General features: G+C 41.1%; 1 protein-coding gene across 3 annotated transcripts in view; it reads right to left on the bottom strand.

The window, feature by feature from the left end:
• Positions 1-22,798, bottom strand: part of USP9X (ubiquitin specific peptidase 9 X-linked) — a 221,787-nt gene that overhangs the window by 119,863 nt on the left and 79,126 nt on the right. For all 3 annotated transcript variants that reach the window (XM_050936447.1, XM_050936446.1, XM_050936445.1), the window contains 4 exons: positions 20,979-21,083; positions 17,819-18,025; positions 12,327-12,463; positions 9,450-9,583 (listed from right to left, as the gene is read on the bottom strand). In XM_050936447.1, the coding sequence (XP_050792404.1) occupies positions 9,450-9,583; positions 12,327-12,463; positions 17,819-18,025; positions 20,979-21,083 (583 nt within the window). The remainder of the gene's footprint in view (positions 1-9,449; positions 9,584-12,326; positions 12,464-17,818; positions 18,026-20,978; positions 21,084-22,798) is intronic.

Genomic DNA, 22,798 nt, shown 5'->3' on the forward strand with positions numbered 1-22,798 from the left:
TTGGTGGCGCTCCACTGCCCCCTGAAGGGTCTTAGTGGCTGGTTTGCCCTCGTGGGGAGCCTTTGGCAATTCCTGTGGCACGTGCTGCATTGTACTTATGGGTAGAGACCTTAGCTCTCTTAGAGCCGGCGGAGCTTCTGAAGGTGTCAGTGGGTCAGGGGTTTAGGTCCCATGTCGCTCCCAAGAGTCAGTCATGGACTTCCAAGGGGCTAAGAGCCCTGACTGGGGAGGCACGAACCTGTATCTCCAGAGTGACCAGGCAGCCCAAAGTGGATCCCTTGCCCATTGCCCTTCTTGCCTGGTGCCAAAGAGCAGTGCTTTCTCGCCTTCTTTTTGGGCACCAATGACAGGGAACAGTGCTGGGCAGAGACTGGTGCCGGGGCGCACTGCACATCAAGGCCGAGGTACTCCGAGAGTCCTGGCAGGATGGCACAGAAGCTGGATGAAGGGTGGCCTCCTTGAGGAGAGACCATAAACGTATATCCCGCTCTGTGTGAGAGGCTGGAAGTTTTTACAAATACAACAACACTTCTCTCATGTGAGATTCCCCCCAAGCACTTGAGGCAGCTACTACTTTGGTCACTTACAAGCGTAGGCCTGTTACAGTCCACGTGGGGCTTAAACCCAGGAGACCGGGGCATGCCCCTCTGGGACTCTAATTTCTAACTAACTATAACTACACTTAAACTACTTAACATTAACTACTATAAACAAGCTATTTACAAGGCCCTAAGGCTTGAAGTCAGTAAAGACGAAAAACCACTAGCCCTTGCTACGCAAGGAAAGGCACTCCGACAAATCACTACTGGCATTAAGAAAGAACAGAGTGCGCAGGGCTGGCGGCACCTGATACACTGACACATGAGTGCGGCACTGAAGGGGACGCCACTGCCAACCCTACAGATACCACTAAGGCAAAAATCTCCAATGACTGCGCACGTGCGCAGGCACAGACCTAGAATGGAACTGAAATGAACAAGCACTCAAAGAAGAACTGGATAATTTATTTCAACTTTCAAAAGGCCTGAGAAGGTTCCTCAAATGAAACTAATCATCATGTATTTCTCATGGATCAAAAACTGGCCAAGAGCAGGAAACCAAAAGTGTGGGAATAAATGGTCAACCTTTTGCCATTATAAAAATTGAATAGCAGGGTGCCTCAAGTGTCCATGTTAGGTCCACTTGTTGATTAATATATTAAATGGCTGGGAAAGGGGAAGTGAGCAGTGAGATAAAAAAATCTACAGATGACACAAAGTTAGTCAAATTCAGAGGAAACTGAGGAACTTCAGAGAGACCTAATCAAGCTAAGTGAATGGGCTAAACAACAGCAAGTAAAGTTCAATGTTGAAAAATACAAAGTAATGTACATTGGAAGGAAAATGAAAAGTATTCAGTTACAGTAAAAGGCTCTAAATTAATTTTATCAAGTCTAGAAAGGGATCTAGATGTTACCATGGACAGCTGAACAACCACCTTCACTCAATATACAGTGAAAAATATGTTTGTGTATAAGGAACAGAGTAATATGGAAACTGCAATGTCCGTATGTAAATCAACGGTGACTTATCTAGAAGATAGCGTGCAATATTGGTTACGTCACCTCAAAAAGGATATTGCAGAGGGGGTTCCAAGAAGGATAAGAAGGATTAGGGGCATGGAAAACACTCATGTGATGAGGGATTGAAAAGATGGGGTTAGTTCACCTTAGTAAGGAGACAAATAAGAAGGGATATGAAAAAAGACAGTAGGACAGGAGCTTCTCTTCTTCATTTCATAACAAAAGAACAAGAGACTGTCAATGGGAAGTAAAGGTAACAAATTCAAAACGAATGAAGAAAGATTACTCAGCTTGTAGTAAGTGGAGCTCTTTGAGATGTGTTGTCCCTACATGTAAGTGCCCTTCAGGCTGGGCTACACTCAATGTGCATGGAATCAGGGAATTTTCCCTAGCAATGTCCATTTGGTCCATGGACGCGCTTCCCACTTTCCTTGTGGGACACGCCAAGGGCATAAAGGGGGCTGCTAGACTACTGCCATTTTAGTTCCTTCTCCACTTATAGGCCCAATAAGGAAACCGAGGCAGTGAAGCTGGAGGGCAGGTAGTGCCAACACATACGGACATCTTGAAGAACTCCAGTAATTACAAGATGAAGGAGGAAAGGTTACTCAAGTACTTGTCCCTCCATGTAGTACATTTCAGGTGATTCACAAGAAGCATCCCTCTTAAAAGAGGTAGGTGCCCAAAGTCCTATGAAGTCTTTAAACAACGATTTGAAGATCTCAGTGACTCAGATAGAAGTTACAGGTCTATTACAGGAATCTGCAGGTGAGGTTCTGTGGCCTGCAGGTTGTCAGACTATAGGATCATGATGGTGTGAGAACATAGAGTAGATGTAGTTGCAACAATATGGGCCCAACCCAGCGCTATGAAAAACAGCCCGTGTCTTGTCTTGCTCGACTTTCCTTAGTACCTTCAGTAACAAAGGGATCAGGGGAAACACATACAGCCTCTGACCATCATATGAGGAAAGTGTTGCCCAGCACGCCCAGACCGCAACCCACTCTGGAGCAGAATTGCTTGCACTTTTTGTACATGCCTGACACAAAGAAATCTGTGACCGGGCTATCCCACACCTGAAATACTTCCAAGTAGAGTCTGGCCACAAAGCTCCCACCTGTACTCTCTGGAGACATAACTGCTTAGGAAGTTCTGAACTCCTGGAAGATGGAGGGCAGTCAGAGCAATTTGCAAAGATATGCATGAGCTGTGAAGAGCATGCCCCTCTCTGCTTGTTAATGGAACGCATCACGTCTTCTTGTCTAATCATACCTGGACCGGCTGGACGTGAATGAGAGAGAGGAACTGTTCACAGGTCAGTGTGACTGCTTGGAAGTCCAGCATGATGTGGAGCATAGACTCCTGAGTGAACTATGTCTCTTGTGCTACCTGTCCCACTATATGGGCCCCCCAACCAATGAGGACAGCATGTGCAGTCTGTATTTCCTGTCCGCAGGGAACTGAATAGAATACACACAGACACACACACACACCCCTTTCCTTTGTCCTCTCATCAGGCAAGGGAGTCCAGAACCTTTTGGAGAACCAAGACTGGCAAGTCAAGACTGCATGTGCCCCTGGTGTACATAGCCCATGGACATACTCACAGGTACCTGTGGTCACATGACTCAAAAGGGCCAGTCAAGATCTCACAGACATCCAGGTGCTTATCCAGATTTGCTGCATGAGTTCACAAATGCCTAGAAAACCGTTGTTTAAGTAAGTACAACCCAGCTGACACAGCATCCAGCTTTGCCCCAATGAACTAGATCTGTGTTGGTGCCAGGGTAGACTTCTCCAGGTTCACTCTGAGACTCCGTTTCTCAAACAGGTCCAGAAGCATAGCAGTTGCTTTCTGAGTTTCCTGGTAAGATCACCCTTTTAGGAGCCAATCATCCAAGTAAGGACACAGGGTTGCCACCTGTCAGCAAAAGTGAGCTGCCATCATTGACGTTATTTGAGGGAAAACTCTTGGCACAGTCAAGAGTCCGAATGGGAGCACCCAATACTGGCAGTGCTGACTTTCATGTGCTGCTTCCCAGGTTATCTAGGGCTGTATCCTCTGGCCTCCTTAGTGGAAACAGATAGGGATACCTGTACCTCACCCCTCCCCAAATATATCCCCCAAATCCATTGCCTTTACTTGTAAAAGACTCCCCTCCTGCTGTTTTATTTCTTCCTGTAAACACCTTCTTTCACAGATTTCACGATCTCTTGATTAGCATTTTGGTTCAGTATGCAAATAGACCTATATTGTGAACTGGATGAAACACTATGACAAGCCAGGGACATAAGTGTCTATTACTCCTGGCCCAGAAAAAACTCATCTGAGGTATGTCACCTCCTGTTTACATGCCTTGACTTCAAGGCTTTGATAATATATTTCATTAATTGTCTTTGACTGGCCCTAACTCATTAAATATTACCCATACATTCATTTCAAAATGATGACAACCAGTGGGCTACTGGCTCTCAGACCTCAAATGGCACCCATTGGTGAATTATTGTCCATATACTTGATTCCCTGAAAAACCGTGTGCCCCTCTGTGCCCTCTGCCAGTTGGCACAGAGGTTCCTGGGTCATATTTCAAATGAACCTCAAGTATGCTAGGTGAATGTCCATGTGAAACTCCATGAGATCAAGGGCTGTTTACAATTTCTGATCTAGTGAGGGGATAACTGAAAACAGGGTCGCCATTCTGAACTTCGGAGAACTGACGGAGTTTCCACTTGAGGAGAAAAATGGGTCTCCATTCTCCCATTTTTTGGGGGTAGCATAGGGATAGGTCTTCCCCATATCCTCCTTCTGATGCCAATGACTGCGAGCCTGAGTCCAATGGGGGAGGAGGGGATGCGGGGGGGAGACTGCCAATACCCGAGGAGGCAGCAATGATCTACCTCTATTCATTGAAAGTACTGGTGATAGCCTGCTTCTACCCCACTACCAGTACTGGAAGATAGTATGGCCTTGCCCTTTGAGGAAGTCGCATATTGGTCTTTACTGATATCTGATAATCCTGCAACTTAGTATGGGACAGGCACTACTGTCTCTTCTTAGATGGTAAACTTTCCCTTTTGTGCTTGGGTCTCCCTCCTCATTTGTTCTGCCTGTATTTATCTGAGTCTCTTGGAACCTTTTTCTCAGAGGCAGGGGGAACTGGGGAGAACAGGATGGAGGGGGGACCTGGAGCTGGCCAGAGTCACATACAAAGGGGTTTTCCTACCACCTTCAAGCCAATGTACAGGGGTGTCTCCCCAGTCACAAGCCATCCCCATAAAATGTCTGTCCCTCCACAGAAACAACTGACAGATACTGTATCAGGGAGGGACATGGGCTTACCCAGGCAGGGTTGGAAGGGACCTCAAGAGGTCATCTAGTCCAACCTCCTGCTCAAGGCAGGACCAATTCCCAACTAAATCATCCCAATCAGGGCTTTGTCAAGCTGGGCCTTAAAAACCTCTAAGGAAGGAGATTCCACCACCTCCCTACGTAACCCATTCCAATGATTCACCACCCTCCCAGTGAAAAAGTTTTTCCTGATATCCAACCTAAACCTCGCCCACTGCAACTTGAGATCATTACTCCTTGTTCTGTCATCTACTACCACTGAGAACAGTCTAGAACCATCCTCTTTGGAACCCCCTTTCAGGTAGTTGAAAGCAGCTATCAAATCCCCTCCCATTCTTCTCTTCTGCAGACTAAACAATCCCAGTTCCCTCAGCCTCTTCTCATAAGTCACGTGTTCCAGCCCCTTAATCATTTTTGTTGCCCTCCGCTGGACTCTTTCCAATTTTTCCACATCCTTCTTGTAGTGTGGGGCCCAAAACTGGACACAGTACTCCAGATGAGGCCTCACCAATGTCGAATAGAAGGGAATGATCACGTCCCTCGATCTGCTGCCAATGCCCCTACTTATACAGCCCCAAATGCCGTTAGCCTTCTTGGCAACAAGGGTACACTGTTGACTCATATCTAGCTTCTCATCCACTGAAACACTGCTTCCTAGCCATTCGGTCCCTAGTCTGTAAGAGTGAATGGGATTCTTCTGTCCTAAGTGCAGGACTCTGCACTTGTCCTTGTTGAATCTCATCAAGTTTCTTTTGGCCCAATCCTCTAATTTGTCCAGGTCCCTCTGTATCCTATCCCTACCCTCTAGCATATCTACCACTCCTCCCAGTTTAGTGTCATCTGCAAACTTGCTGAGAGTGCAGTCCATGCCATCCTCCAGATCAGGGGTCAGCAACATTTCAGACGTGGTGTGCCAAGTGTTCATTTATTCACTCTAATGTAAGGTTTCGCGTGCCAGTAATACATTTTAACCTTTTCAGAAGGTCTCTTTCTATGAGTCTGTAATATATAACTAAACTATTGTTGTATGTAAAGTTAATAAGGTTTTTAAAACATTTAAGCAGCTTCATTTAAAATTAAATTAAAATGCAAAGCCCCCCAGACCGGTGGCCAGGACCCAGGCAGTGTGAGTGCCACTGAAAATCAGCTTGCGTGCCGCCTTTGGCACATGTGCTATCGGTTGCCTACCCCTGCTCCAGATCATTAATGAAGATATTGAACACCACCAGCCCTAGGACTGACCCTTGGGGTACTCCACTTGAAACCGGCTGCCAACTAGACATGGAGTTGAATGCACACAGCCTAAAAGTACCACAACTTGCTTCCTCCAGTTTGACCTATTATCCTGATTTTAATATCCATTTCAACATTAAAAAAAATAAGACACCCTTAATTTTATCATCTGCTTCTCCCATTCCTTTTACCAAAGGCAACATGTACCCATCCTGAATACTTCCCCAGGGAGATTAACTCCAATTTGATAGACCAGAGGAATGCTGAGACACAAATTCTAGATTCTGGAATGAAGTGTTCTTCCAGTGGTTACAAACCTTTATGCCTCATTCTTCTTCCCAGCATAGCCAATAGAATATCTCTGTTTGGCTCAACCCCCATCCTCCTATTTAACCCAGCGTCTTCCCTCCCCCACCCTGAATTCACCCACGAAAGCTCATGCTCCAAAACGTCTGTTAGTCTATACGGTGCCACAGGATTCTTTGCTGCTTTTACAGATCCAGACTAACATGGCTACCCCTCTGATACTTCAAGCCAGGTTGTTACTTCTTCCATGACGACTGGGTGCCAGCAGGGGAACTCTGAAAACACAGAAGAGAATCTCCCTTCCTCTAACAAACCTCCACTGAGCTTGGGCAGACAATGATTTTCATAGGTTTGCAACCTGGCCAAATTTGGGTGGATTTTCACAGGGAAAGTAAAAAAGAACATCCTTGCCAAATTCCAAGTCCCTGCTCCAAACCATGGAGGCCCTAGAGCTTCCCACTTAACACAAGAAAAACAATTGCTCCCCAACTTCATTCTCAGAAATGGCTGAACTGTTTTTGCTGAAACTTTCCAAAAATGTTCAGCCCAAGGAAGACACCAGGCATAAAAATTTTTTAGCCTAAATAGTTGAAGTTTGGCAAAGTTATATGGAACTGGAAACAGCCCTATACGGGCAAGTATTAGACAACCTTAACTATAGGCATTGCTGTTAGCACCATCAATGATATAAAACAAATACAAATTGAGGGGGGAATTCAAACAGAACTTCAATACAAATTGGTGGCTTAAGTTTGGTGCATGGAATGTGTTCTAAGAAAAAAAAACAACAACATCAACAGTCTTTGGAGGTCTCCTTATCCAATTACTGAAAGAGGTCAACTTGGCTTTTTAAAAAAAATCTGACAAGATCAGCCCTATTCAGAATAGTCTGACCCCTAATTTCAAGCAGTTTCATTAATTGCAACTTTTACTATTACTTTAAATTTATGTATCCTGGGATGAACATATACAAGATTTACATATCTGGAACATTTGTTACCCAGTAAGTATTATAATTCTGTGAACTTTTGTACCAATAAGCTGAAAAGGAAAAAAAGTGTTATTTTTCCAGGACAAGAACTTTGGACAATATTCATTTAAGAGAGCTAAGCTATTCATACAAAATATTAACTTCCTGTGAAATAAATGAAATGGTACTCTTCTCCATTGCTCCTCTTAGTTCTAGACAAGTATAATCTGTCAAACATCTGCATTTGTGAAGGTTCAGTACATTCCTCTAGTGGAAGTTTGAAGTTAAGAAACTAACACATTGGACCTCTTGAGAATGGTATCTTTTCAACATTCTTATCTTTTCCTTGCCAGAAAATAATGGATTTCACATAGTTTGTCCTCATGCAGGATTACATATTATCCTAAATTTCAGTTATCCAATATATATATTTTTTTGGGTGGGAAGAAGCCACACATTTCTTTTCCTCAACCTGAATATTCAGGTAACTTTAAAAGTGCCACACCCACTTTTACAAAGATTTATGTGCAAAGACTAGCACATATCCCACTCCACTTTTCTAGACAAGACAAAACCTGAGTTATGTCAGCACATACAGTAAATTGATAAAGTTATAAACAATTGAAAATAAGCTATTAGAATGGAAGTGCCATCTCTACATTAACTACTGCAGCCCTATAATAAATGCGATCACTTAAAATAGGCAACACCAGAAGAAGAAAAAGCAAACTGACTGTGCAAGCTCCATGTCTCTTAAATAAAGGTTGCTCTCAAGACCTTGTGAAAATAAGCTGAAGTAAATCTTGGATAGCTCTTGGAGTTATGCTACTAAGCTCTTTAGGTTAGGCTGTCTGTGCAACATGAGTAACCTTTTAAGTTTTTTTAATGTAAATTTCTCAATGGGGGGGCAGATGGTGAGGTTATATAAAAGGAAACAATTTTCTGATGTGCAGCTGTAATAGCCACCTCCTTCCCCCATCATCTATCAGTAAAGTTTGAATCCTGAACTCAACACTGCAGCAGATATCTACTACTTGAGCAACACAGCTAGTTACATTAAGCTCACAGGCTGTTAAATCCTGGGGTCGAAATGGGTGACTGGGCCCATATGTTGGGTAAGCGGGGCACCTAGCTCAGATCTCCTTCCCCATTTCACCCTCTGTTTGTGGAGGGAGAGTTCCTGTCCAACGTGGTGCCAAAAAGGTGGAGGATGTGCCCCAGTTCCATGTGTTGAATACAGGGCAAGCTGGGGAGCGTTGAGATGACCTGTCCTATCTTTCTTCACCTTCTCATCCCTGCTACAATTGTACAACAGCGACTAGGTTGCCTGCTCTTGGGGATTCCCAATGCAGAATAATCTGCAGGGGATTGGCTTGAAAGTGGAATATGTTCATATTCATTATTATTTTGGCATACTGACACAGAAAATGAGTTTTTTTCAGAAGTTTCTAACAGCTAAATATGAACAGAATTTCATGTAACTCATAAGTTTCACTTCTCTGGCCTCAGGGCTTTCTCCCTGCTAAATTTCAAATGTCTGTTGTTCACAGCAAGCGTGTTAGAGCTTCTCAAAACAAAAGACTAAGAATATTTTATAATGGAAAGTGTTATGCAACCTAAATGTAGGGGTTACTACAAACTCCCTCTGTAATAATGAATTATGAGATTTACACAAAGCTACAAGTGGGACAGAATTTAACATTTTCCATAAAAATCACTATCACAAATTAAGCAGGGCGTAAAAGGGTTATCTTCAACTTGAAAGTAAATACGAGCAATGGGACTGCCACTTTCCAAGTTCCACTACAAAACGCATTTGGGTTTTTTATATTTACATTTATGAAAAGTAATCTTAAAATCTAAATTTTATTATTTGTTTTGGCTAGATATACACATGTAAGCCTCCAACATCTAACAACCTGTGAAAGTGAAATAAACACTCCCCGCCCCTCCGCAATACTTTGCTCTAAACATCAATTTTCAATTGGAATTACGAAACACTTGACTTAAGAAGCAAAAGTATAACTTACCTTTAGCATACTGTCTCATGCTTTCCATATACGCAGAAAGATTTTCTGCAACCAAAGTAACTAGGGCATGATTGTGCTGAAGTTGATTGATTAAGTCATGGCGGTAAAACACATGGGGACTTCGCTGAGTCTGGCTGTAATAAATACACAAATGCTAGAGTAAATATGTTATATGTATTGCACATCATATTAATATCTATTACACATTATATTATATAAATGTCAGCACAAAGCGTTGTATGTGTATGGTATTATGCTTACTCTTGTTCACTCATGCTAAGTATATCCCACAGTACTTTGCAAAGCTGAAGTCAGCTTTAGCAATAGCAAATACAAAATCTGTCAAAATGCAAAACAGATTAGTTTTATGTCCTACAATAGGTACCTTAATAAGCAACTAGTTTGGAATGTAGTATCCAAAATAGAAATTTTAGAAGTATAGAACAAAACAAGTTAAGGAACTTGTTACAAACTGGTGGGCTGGATTTTAGCGATGTGTAAATAGTTTTAACTCGTAAAATCACTATATATACTAGCTGAAATGCTTATTTTTGAAACAACTTCTGTGCAAGATGAACATGCCGTGAGATCAGAATTGCTTCGCAAAAGGATATTTTATATATCTATATCTAAGATATCTCTATATATCTGTACTACTTTGTCTTTAGACAGTAAATGTGGCTAAGTTCAGTTATTTGGTCTCTTGAATATTTTGAAGACTGAACCACGAGTGTAGTCAAACATTTTAGTCAATACAAATTCATGGTTACAAACTTCCAACAGCTTCAATGCCAAGAGTTATCAGAACCCAGAAAACCTAAAGAACTGAAAAAGCCCTCACTATTTCAAAATGATTTTTATTGGGAAACCAGTTAACTGAACAGCACTGGTACTGGGCTAAAAAAAGTTCCTTAACAGTTTGTGCAGATTAGCTGACAGTCACTTCTCAAAAGACAGAAGTTTCATAAATTAATTCTGACTAATAAAGCTTCCTCTACACCAGAGGTAGGCAACCTATGGCACGTGTGCCGAAGGCAGCACGCGAGCTGATTTTCAGTGGCACTCACACTGCCCAGGTCCTGGCCACTGGTCTGGGGGCTCTGCAATTTAGTTTAAATTTTAAAAGAAGCTTCTTAAACATTTTAAAAACATGATTTACTTTACATACCACAATAGTTTAGTTATATATTATAAACTTATAGAAAGAGACCTTCTAAAAACATTAACATGTATTACTGGCACGCGAAACCTTAAATCAGAGTGAATAAATGAAGACTCGGCACACCACTTCTGAAAGGCTGCTGACCCCTGCTCTACACAGAAGAAATCTCCTCTAACTCGTGGGCTCCAGGTGCTCAGTACCATGAAGAGAAATCTTGCTTTGAGTGTCTTATACTTCTTCAAATTCTACACTGGGAATTTAAAGAAGAATCATCTTATGTTGCAATATTGAGATTTCCTTCAAAACTAAGGAACTGGAGGAGTGAGCTTCACTTAAAGAATTGAATATCTGACAGAAAGCATCTAATTAAAACAGTATGCCAACAAACTAGACTGGTTGTATTCCCTGATTGGACATGATTCCACATGAAATTTTACTGAACTCTTCAAAGCATGGAAAAAAATCTCAGACCTGACATCTTTTTGACCTTCAAAAAAAAAAAAAAAAACCAAACGCTAGGACATGTGTAAAACATTATGTAAATTGATAATTTTGAGGTTTAAATTGTCATATAAAGTTTTAAAACATTACCCAATGCAGAAGGATAAGAGTAACTTTCCAAAACCAGAAATGCAATATTACCACAATTCCATAAGATGACAATCAATCAACAAAAAAAAGTAATGCTATCATCTGTCACAAATATGTACATCATCCCTCAATTTTTTCATCTTATCCATTCCTGTAAGCAGACAGGGTACTGAAACACTGAATACTCTGCCTGCTCACAGAACTATTGAGGTAAAAGAAACAAAGCAACAGTGGAACATGCATACACAAGCACAAACTTTGGAGTTTGCAAAAACTTCAGCACAAGTATTGAAATTTTCAGTTTTGAGGGGTCAGATTTTTGTAATGAGGGGACATGCAGTAACTGAAACTAAGCTTGTTAATTTCAACAGATAAACAGTTAATATATAAAAACAATTTTGGCTAAACTTTCACCTTCTTTTATTCCAGAAAAGCACGATGAAATAGAAAAAAAGCAAAGCAAAGAACCAATTTGTTACAACTAGAGAATTTTAACTAATGGACATTTCTGGGTAATCTCCAATTTGCTTTTCTTAGACAACTTATTAAGAAGTCAAGAATTCCCCCAAATACGTCATTTTGCATAAACAAAAATCCCTAAAGTAATTGAGCTGTGTGTTTCTAAATTAGGTAATTATATAGTCTCTATCCTCAGAAAGGTAAAAAACTATCAATTTATACTTTCATTACCACCATGAGAAAGGGAAGTATTATCATCCCCATGTAACAGCTAAAGAATGAAAACTCAGAGATATGAACTGACTTGTTCAAGGTTACACAGGAAGCCCATGTCACAGGTAGAAATTTCCTGCAACTTAACCATAACACCATCCTTCTTCCAATCATATTAAATGAGAGAGAAATTAAGAGATTATAACATCTCAGTTTAACAGTCTATACACACCTGAAGTAACGAAGTAGTCAACAATGATTTATTCTTGAGCCCGAATGCTTAAATCCAGTAATTTTTAAAAGGTTTATACAGGCACACACACGCACACATTAATATGCATTTTAAGAGCAAAAAACCAAGCTTCAACTTAATATAAAATGTATTACCTATCCTGTTTTATAAAAAACTATAACGTTGTCACAATTCTACCCCATTCACATTACTTCCTTACCTCAAGTTCTGTGGTGCTTCACCAAACAAACTACAAATTTCTCTAATTTGTTTCAGTGCAGGAATGACCCATTTGTCATTTGTACGAAGCTCTTCTATAAAACGATCTATCCACTGAATCTTCTGAGTATCCCGATCCTTAAAAAGCAAGTTTTCAGAGTTTGGTATACATCAAAAATCCAAATTAAAGCTGCTTTATCCATTTTTATTTTTCCATCCATGTGCATGCATAAACATAGAACAAACAAGTAACTGAATTATCAGAATAATTTTATTGAGCTCTGAAATTTCAGAATCACAAGGGGGAAGCCCAAGTGGCTGATGGAATCAGCAGAAGACTTCAATGGTGTAAAAGATGCATAATTTGCAATTTGTTCATTCTACATATTAGTTCTATGAAATTTTAAAATTTGTCTTTTCCCCTTTGCATCCAAAACTGCCTGGAGTCTGCCCTGAATCAAACTAGTGGCAGGATTTGAGTACACTAGAAAAACTACCGGATGCTAATAATGCATCTGAACTACTGCTGATTTTGGTAATCATGCTTAGAAGCTTGGCCTCACTAGGCCAAAGAACAAGTGTTTCAGTATCTTTTCCTGAAAAGAGAAGAAACCAAAGACTGTGCTAATAATATTCTTAAGTGCCATTGCGCATGGAAGGACTAGCGACTTCCAAATACTGACTATACAGTATGACATTCTTTGGTACAAGTAATATTAAGAAAAGGATAGAGAATAATATTGAAAATGTGTCAAATTAATATTACCCTTTTAAATGGATTATATTCAATTCTGACTAACTCATCTCACAAATGATATAGCAATACAGAAGACCCAGAGAAAGGCAATGAAATTATAGAGGCATGTAAAAAACTTGATAGATATTAAAATAGACTATTTAGTTTAGAAAACATTAAAAATAAATGGTCAATTAGGTGCTTCCCATTTATCTCCTGTATCTTCCAATAAAGAGTCAAGGATTAGTCATGAAACTAAGGGAACAAATTTAAAATTGATCAGGGGAAATGACCCCGCCCCCAATTCACTTGGGGACCACCTCTTACTCCCAAAGTGACAGCCCTCATGTTACCATGTGTCATAGGGTAACTGAGCTCTGAGGAGGTCAGGCACTCAGCCTACTTGTGACAGGCTCCCTTAAAAAGAATGAACCAACCCAGAGGGCTGTGAAGCAGTTAATTAGTTAAGGAACACTTGGGCCTAATAAAGGCTTATGAGAGCTCAGTCAAGAGCCCCAGAACACAGAAAGCTCAGAGGAGAGACAATCCTCAAGATAGCTGGTTAGGAAGCTACTTCCAGAGATGCCTCCCTGGTGAGCAGAGGCTCAAAGAGGAGCAGAGCTAGACAGAAACAGTTCCCAGACAAGGGACCTGAGCAGCCCCGGAGAATGAACTGGGCATGGACCTTCCCAGAGAGCTACTAGAGACTTGCTCAACAAAGAGTGACTCACTGTTGGGGGAAAAAGTAGTATCTGACTGAACACCTGGCAGAGGCCTAAGCTCCAGGGAGGGTATTCAGCCTGACTGTGTCTAGCTACAGAGCACTTAAGACTGGTTACCCCAGAGGAGTAGAGTTCCCAGTGGAGCAGATGAGTTTCATTTATGTATTCATATTGTCTTTTTCCTATTAAATAAATGAGAGACTCTGAAGAGGGTGCTTTTTAATATCCTTTAATAACAAAAGGCATACTTGGACTTGTTCATACCTCAGTTGAAGGGAAATTGTGGAACCATGCTTGATTGCAGGGGGTAGGTGTGGGTCACCCCCATGCCATTACACCATGCCTCTGGACACCATTTGTTGCATTGAGGTAGAGACAAATCAATACAACCAACACCATCTTATTAAACCCCAAAACATGTCACCTTCAAAAAATGTCACACTACAATCTGCTTGAAGAGTGCTTTGAGGATGTACCAGGACATTGATCTTGTGCATGACAGCATTTTGTGCTATCACACCATGTCCTCTTAATTTTAATGAAAAGAATATAAATGGATAATTTTACAATATTAATGGCACTTATAGGTTAAAAAAGCAGAGTTAAATAAGGTGAAAATCTTACATGAATCAAACTGTAGCACTGAATTTCTATGGATAGACATTCCATCCTTGAATAATGAAGTATAGCAGTAGGAATATACTACCAACCACTTGACCAGGATGGTGACAGTAACTGTAAAATGCTATTGGAGGTTAGACAGGCAACAAAAACAATGAACGCAACAGTAATGGATGACTACAACTATCGTCATATTGACTGGGTGAATGTCACTGCAAGGTATTATGCAGAGATAGAATTTCTAGACACCATTAATGACTGCTTCTTGAAGCAGCTATCTTGGAACTCACAAGGAGAGGGGCAATTCCTGATTTAGTCCTAAGTGGTTCACAGGATCTGGTCCAAGAGATGCTGAAGCACTTGGTAATAGTGACCATAATGTAATTAAATTTAACATCCTAGTAGGGGAGAGAGGGAGACTATCAAAAAAACCCACCACCATAACATTTAACTTTAAAAAGGTGAACTATGTAAGAATGAGGACGACTGATATTTAAAAGAACAGTCACAAGAGTACAATGCCTCCAAGCACCATGGAGACTACTTAAAAACACGGTAAGAGAGGTTCAGATTAAATGTATACCCAAGTCAAAAAGATAGTAGGCCAGCATCTGTCAAACTGAGGTTGCTGCTTGCACAGGGAAAAGCCCCTGGTGGGCCAGGCCAGTTGGTTTACCTGCCCCGTCCACAGATCCAGCCAATCGTGGCTCCCACTGGCTGCCGTTTGCTGCTGCAGACCAATGGGGGCTGCAGGAAGTGGATGCCAGTAAGTCCCTCGGACCATGCTGCTTCCAGCAGCTCCCATTGGCCTGCAGCAGCGAACTGCAGCCAGTGGGAGCCACAATCGGCCAGACCTGCGGGATGGGGCAGGTAAACAAACCGGCCTAGCCCGCCAGGGGCTTTCCCTACACAAGTGGCGATCCCAGTTTGAGACATACTGCAGCAGGACGACCAAAAGAATGCCACCACAGCTAACCAGCAATGTAACTGAAATCATCAGAAACAAAATGGCATCCTTCAAAATTTGGACGTCCAATCCTAATGAGGAAAGTAGAAAGGGTCAAACTCTGGCAAGAAATATGTAGAAGTACAAGAAGGCAAGCCAAGAACGAATACAAGAAGCAGCTTGCTGAAGACACAAACAGTGAAACTATTATGAACACCTTGGGAATGGAGGTTGTTTTTAATTCTGTACAGAACTTTATGGTTGTTTTTTCAAGTTTGCAACTGAACACTGATTTAATACAGTTTTGAAACCTTATTATGCAGAGAAAAACGCTGCTTTTAACCATCTTAATTTAAATGAAACAAGCACAGAAAGTTTCCCTATCTTGTCAAAAACAATTTTTTTTTTAAACTTTCCCTTTATTTTATTTATTTATTTATTTATTTATTTACCAGTTTACATTTAATACAGCACTGTACTGTATTTGGGGTTTTTTGTGTGTGTCTGGTGCTGCTGATTGCGTACTTCCAGTTCCAAATGAGGTGTGTGGTTGACTGGGTCGTAACTCTGAGATTTTACTGTACAACAGAAGCAGGAAGCCTGTCAGACAGGCAGTGGGGCCACTAGACATCAAAAGGTGTTAGAAGAGCACTCAAGGAAGACAAAGCCATGGCAGAGAAACTAAATGAACTCTGCACTGGTCTTCACTGCACAGGATGTGGGGGAGATACTCACATCAGAGCTATTCTTTCTGGACAACACATCTGAAGTACTGTCCCATAATGATGTGTCAGTAAAAGAGGTTTTAGAACAAAATAAATACTGTTAAATTTATCAAGTCACCACGACCAGATGGTATTCGCCCAACCAAGAGTTCTAAAAGAACTCAAATATGAAATTCCAGAACTATGAACTACACTATGTAATTGCTGAAACCAGGCTCTGTACCAGACAACTGCAAGTAGCTAATGTAATTTTTTTAAAAAGGCTCCAGAGGTGATCCTGCTAATTAAAGGTCAATAAGCCTAACTTCAGTACTAGACAAATTGGTAGAAACTACAGTAAGGAACAGAATAATCAGACACATCGATAAACAAAATTTTGTTGAGAAAGTCACGCTTCAGCAATCTACTAAAATTCTTTGATGGAGTCAACAAGCATATGGATAACAGTGATCCATTTGATACATTGTACTAGGATTTTCAGAAGGCCTTTGATAAGGTGCCTCACCAAAAGCTTCTACGGAAACTAAGTAGCCCTGGGTTAAGAGGCAAGTTCCTCTCATGGATCAGTAACTGTTTAAAATATAGGAAACAAAGGGTAGGAATAAAAAGGCTAGTTTTCACAATAGAGAGGTGAACAGCAAGGTCCCCCAAGAATCTGTACTGGGACGCAAGCAGTTCACCATATTCATTATGGATCTGGAAAGGGGGATGAACAGTGAAGTGGCAAAGTCTGCAGACAACACAAAATTATTCAACATAGTTAATTCCAAAGCAGATTGCAGAGTTACAAAGGGATCTTACAAACCTGTGTGACAGAGCAACAAAATAGCAATACTGAATTTCATCTGCCAAGTACAAAATAGTGTATATTGGAGAAAATAATCCCAACTATACATATACGATGGACTCTAAATTTGCCATTAGCATTCAAGAAAGTGATCTTAAGAGTCATTGTGTTAACTTCCACTCAATGAGCAGCAATGGTCAAAAAGGCTAACAACGTTAGGAACTATTAGGAATAGAAAATATCATAATGCCACTATATAAATTCGTGGTGCACCCACCCTTTGAATACAGTGTACAATTCTGGTCGCCCCATCTCTAAGAATATAGTAGAACTTAAAACGGTTCAGAGGAGGGCAACAAAGATGATTAAGGATATGAAATGGCTTTCATACAAGGTGAGACTAAAAATAATAGGGCTGTTCAGCTTAGAAAAGAGACAACTAAGGCAGGGAACATGATAGGAGTCTATAAAATTATGAATGGCATAGAAAAATGAATAAAGAAATGTCATTTACCTTTTCCCACAACAGGAAAAACAGAGGTCACTGGATGAAAATTAACAGGCAAAGGGTTTAATACAAACATGAGGAACTACTTTTTCCACACAGTATACAAATAACCTGCAGAACTCATTGCCACAGGATGTTCTAATGACCAAAATTATAACTGGGATGAAAAAAAACACTGGACAAGTTCATGGAGGATAGGTCCATTAAGTGGCTATTAGCCAAGACAGTCTGGGACACAACTCTGTACTCCAGGTGACCCTAAACCTTTGGCTACCAGAAGGTGGAGTGGAAGATCGGGTGGATCACTTCACAACTACCCTATTCTGTACACTCCACCTCAAGTTCCAGTACAGGCCATTGTCAGAGAGAGGATACTGGGCAAAACAGACCATAGTCTGACTCAGAATGGTAGATCTTATGTCCTAATAAAACCCAATCAATTTCTTACCTGTGAACAGCTGTAATCTAAAATTTTAATGTGGGCACTAAGAGCCTGGTCCATGATATCAACAGGTACATCATCACTATGTGCCAAATTCCACAGAAGATTCAATACTTTGTGTGCCATCACACCATCTTTATCATCTTCAGCAAGACGACGGATTAACTCAAGTAATTTTTCCCGCTGTTTTTTGCTTGCATTTGTCCAGCTTGCCTGGTAAACAAAGAATTTCATTCAAAATGGAAAACCACCAGATATTTAAGTTTGGTCTTATACATTATGACATGTCCACTTACAAAAGAATACTGTGAAAACTACCTCCTCGTTTATTTTTAATAAACTGTCAATCACAAAAGAAGAGACATTGAGAGCACAAATTTCAGTGATAACTGTTGTACAAAAAAGTTCTTTTGAGAATTAAAAGAAATTTTGGGGTTCAAGACAGGCCATTTTCACTGAGATACATGTAAGTGAATAGGTAGCCAAGGGTTCGAAGGGGTACATGTTCAGTCCTTTCAATACCAGGTTTAGGTCTCACATGGGGGTAGGGAGTTGGTGTTGTGGGAAAAGATTTACTATACCCCTGAGGAATCTTTTAATGGTCAGTTGTGATAGCAATGAGCATCCCTCTACTGCAGTGGGCTCCCCTTTTCACATCATCCAGGGAAGACGGGGCTGGGAGATGGACTGTGGCTTGGGGACCATTGCAGACAGGGGTAAAGGGGCCAAGGCTGGGGCCACTGAGGGCATGTATGGGGCCGGGGGCAGAGCTGGGGCTGAGAGTGGGTCTGCAGCCAGAAAAGGGCTGGGAGCAGAGTAGCACTCCCTATCTGCCCCCCTCTGCAGTAAGGCTGTCTTGGTCAAGCTCTCAAGGACCAATGGCATTCGGCAGATCTGCATCAAATACCCGGTGATCCACACCTCACACTACTCAACCTGCATTGGGACATTGAACAGGACCAAGAGCTACTACAGGCTAGCTGCTGGGAGGATTGTCCTGATTAGGGCGACCTTCTTCTTGGAGACAGGTGATGACAGCCCAATGATCGGTGGTTTCTGGTGTCTGATCGGTCCCAGGCCTTTGGAGACTATTGGGGCCGGACCCGGAGTTCTTGCCAGGTGTCATGTGCCTCAGAGGGTCTGCATCAATTTACCGGCGATACACCTTGAGTCCCTGAAATCAGTGTCCCTGGTGCGGGTACCAAAGAGGGCTAGACTGAGCCTTCCTCTCTAACCCTGAGGCATGGCGGCTTTGGGTGGGCGAATGCTGGCAGGACGTCTCTCTCGATGGGAATCGGTACCACTGAGGCGGGGACACATGCGTAGGTCCCATCGTGGGTTTTCCTTGAAACCAGGGTACCACAGAAGCCAGTGTGGGCTGCACCAGAGCGTCAGGATCTCTTGAACCACTCAAAGAGCTTTGGATGTCAATACTGCTCTCTGGGAAGTAGGAGATCTCCTCCTCCCAGTCCTCTTTGACTTCTTGACCGGAGCCACGGAGGGGGACCAGTGGCTGGCTTGTGGATGGCGCTGGCAGATCACTGCGCACGGAGGCCGCGGGGCTCAGTACAGAGTCGGACCACTGCTCTGGTGCCAAAGTGAATGCCAACTATTAGGAGCACTCTCAGATGGCCATCATGTTCCTTCTTCGTCCTAGCTTTACAGGACTTGCAGATACGGCACTTGTCACTTGGGTGACCTTTGCCTAAGCACCTTAGGCAGTTGATATGTGGATTGCTGATGGGCATAAGCCATTTGCAGCGATCGCAGGGCTTAAAGCCTGGGGACTGAGGCATCCCCTGGCCGAATCCCATTTGGGACTAACAGAGAGTTGAGAACTACTACTTAGTGTAACTAAGAAACTGCTAACTATATACAACTATATTATAGGGTTTCAAAGTTCACAAGAACAGAAAAATGCAACACAAGCCGAAGCAGATATTCAGGGCTGCCCGGGGGGAGAAGGGGGGCGCAAATGGGGCAATTTGCCTCAGGCCCCCACGAGAATTTAGTATTCTATAGTATTGCAGCTTTTTTTTAAATGGAAGGGGCCCCCAAAATTGCTTTGCCCCAGGACCCCTGCATCCTCTGGGCAGCCCTACAGATGTTTCAGCACCATCACTGGCAGCAAGAAGAAACTGAGGGTGGGGGGAGCCGGCGGCGCTCCTTATACTGCACCATGCAGGTGCCATTCAAGAGGAGGTTCCTACAGAAACTGCTAAGGGAAAAACTTCCAGCGCTGGTACATGTGGCGAGCACACATAACTAATATGGAATGGACATGAACAAGCACTCAAAGAAGAACTACAACTTGCCTTATCTTCACTAGGATATCACCTAGAGTTAACTAAGCTGAGTTAAGAACACACCTTTTTTCCCCCCAAATGAGGACAAGACCTTGGACTATAAAAAGGGAATTATAAATAGCTGTACTTTTAAATTTACTTTCTGAATGAAATGATAGTGCTCAAGGAATAACTGAATATATTGAGCTTGAAGCTGCAATGAAGGTGCATTAGCTGAAAAAAACCAGATAAGCAAGTTATCAATAAAACAAGTAGGGTACACTTAAAATGCTACAGCAGCTCAGCTGCACTGCTGCAGAGCTTCAATGTAGACACTATCTACGCCAACAGGAAAGGTTCTCCTGTCGGCCTAGGTAATCTGCCTCCCCAAGAGGCAGTAGCTAGATCAACTGAATTCTTCTATTGACCTAATGCTGTCCACACGGGGACTTCGGCTGACTTAACGATGTACCTGGGGGGTGGGGTGGTTCTTTTTTCACACCTCTGACCAATGTAGTTAAACCAGCCTAATTTTCTAGTGTAGACTACGCCATAGTCTAAATGTGTTTTATTTCAAAAGAAATATTCTGAAAATATCCCATAGTGTGCTCTAAACTGTAAAGCAGTATACAAAAGTTAGAACCATGTTAATCCCTACATGCAATGGGAAGTGCCCTGTCTGTGGAGACTGCACAAAATTTATCTAAAGAGTATGATAGACAATTTAAAGAGTCCAACTATGGTAATTTGAATATATAAAAATACTTTTAGCACATTATGCATAATCAAAATACTAACGTATTACATACAGTATATTAAAGGCAAGTTAACTGTATTCAGTATTTACAGTAATAGAACAGCTGAAAAAAATGCAGTGTTACCTTAAAGCAATCAAACAGGTGATCAAGTTGTTCAGGAGAGAAATCCCAAGCCAACTTTGCAAGGAGATCATGTACATTCTTAACAATGGCTTCATGTTTTCCTGCCTGTCAGAAACAAAATTAACATTTGTAACTACCTATACAAAGATAAAGACAGTAAGATATAATGCTTCAAATTTGTCAGATGATTACCTGAAATGGGTAGGAAGGATTACTACTACACCACCAGAGCATTACCCACTTTGACTAGATATCTTACACTGAGGACATCTGATTGTCTGGTTCTATTTTGTTAGTTTAAGTTAAAAAAATCAGGTGAAATTCTTAGTGGAGGGACCGAGTTTTAAAATAACCTGTAGGTCAAAAATTTCAAGGATTTTCACAATTATGTAGAAGATAACGATTGCTGCAAAGAACTAAAATTAAAATATTTCTAACAAACAAGCTGTCCCGCACATCAATGCATGTTTCATCATGATGCTTTGTTCTGTGTCTAAATGGATTTTAAATACAATATTTCTATACTGTGTGTCTTGAACTCTTCCTGAGATGGTAGGGGAGAATATTTAATGGCTAACTGAAGGCCTTCCTTAAAAATTGGCTGACAGCACTGTAAAGGTGAACCTACTTGTTGATCAGCTGTTCAAAATCAGAAAACAGCCATGGTAACGTGTCATACAAAGACTTTTTAAAATTGAGGGGGGGGAGAAGAGAGGCTTAACCGATAATTGTTGACATTTTGATTTGGGGGAAAGGTAGAAATCAATTTTTTTCTGGTTTAATGCTAACACAGATGCCTTATTTGGGTTCTATGCCTATCAAACATGAGGATTTCTGACTAGATGAACCAATAGTATGATTTGAGATGGCATTTTTTTAAATAGACACATTTCAAATAATTAATATGTAAAATTGCAAGACTGACCCATTATTGTAAATTGTAAAGCTTAGAAAACAAAATTTAGAGATACTATCAATCTCATTCAGTATTAAACATGAATGCATCAATAGTAATGAAATTTATTACTTTGCAAACTCTGCATCAGTATTTCACTTCCCCCCTTGCAGTACTCAATTCAATATGTTAAAATTATATGATGTGCAGTGTTACTACTTTGTATTTGTTCTAAATTTTATGCAGTGACTTTTACTTTCATACTATGGTCCATATTTTAAAAGAGAGGGAATGGCTGTGGCAGTCATACTGCTGAATACTTCAAATGTTCAGTAATTTTAATTTCCCTGATTCGGTAAATCTAAACACACTTTTCACTCTTGAAATTAAAAAATTTAAATTTAAATCATTCCAATCTTTTTAGAAATTAGTGTCCCCCTGCTGACCAATTTAAATTTCTATTTTTTTAAATCAATTCCTCCAGTTTCTTCTCTAGACTTCAAAGAAGTCCCTCCAATTGGTTGTCTTTCCAGCATTAATGTGACATGCATTTAAATACTAACTTCTAATTGCCATTAAACCAACATCATACGGAGAAAGAGGTGATCATCACCAGTCCGAAGTGTCATTGGCCTTTTTTTCTACTCATATCTAATTTATCCACTATCATGCCAACTCCTATTTTTGGCATTTCTGATTTTTAGCTTCTTCCCTCCCACTGAATCTGTTTATGATTATTTTCCAAGTCAATCTCAATTTGTTATTTTCCACCCATTTCTGAACTCATTCGTTCTTTTTGTTACTATTTATGATGTGTGCTTTTCACATTATGGACAGCTATGAACAGAAGGTCACAGCACAACGGATAGTATAAACACCACAAACACAGAAAAGGGGATTACTCAGTCTCCACTGGTGTTTGCAA

Source organism: Gopherus flavomarginatus, chromosome 1, assembly GCF_025201925.1.
Source record: "Gopherus flavomarginatus isolate rGopFla2 chromosome 1, rGopFla2.mat.asm, whole genome shotgun sequence".
Taxonomy (NCBI): Eukaryota; Metazoa; Chordata; order Testudines; family Testudinidae; genus Gopherus; species Gopherus flavomarginatus.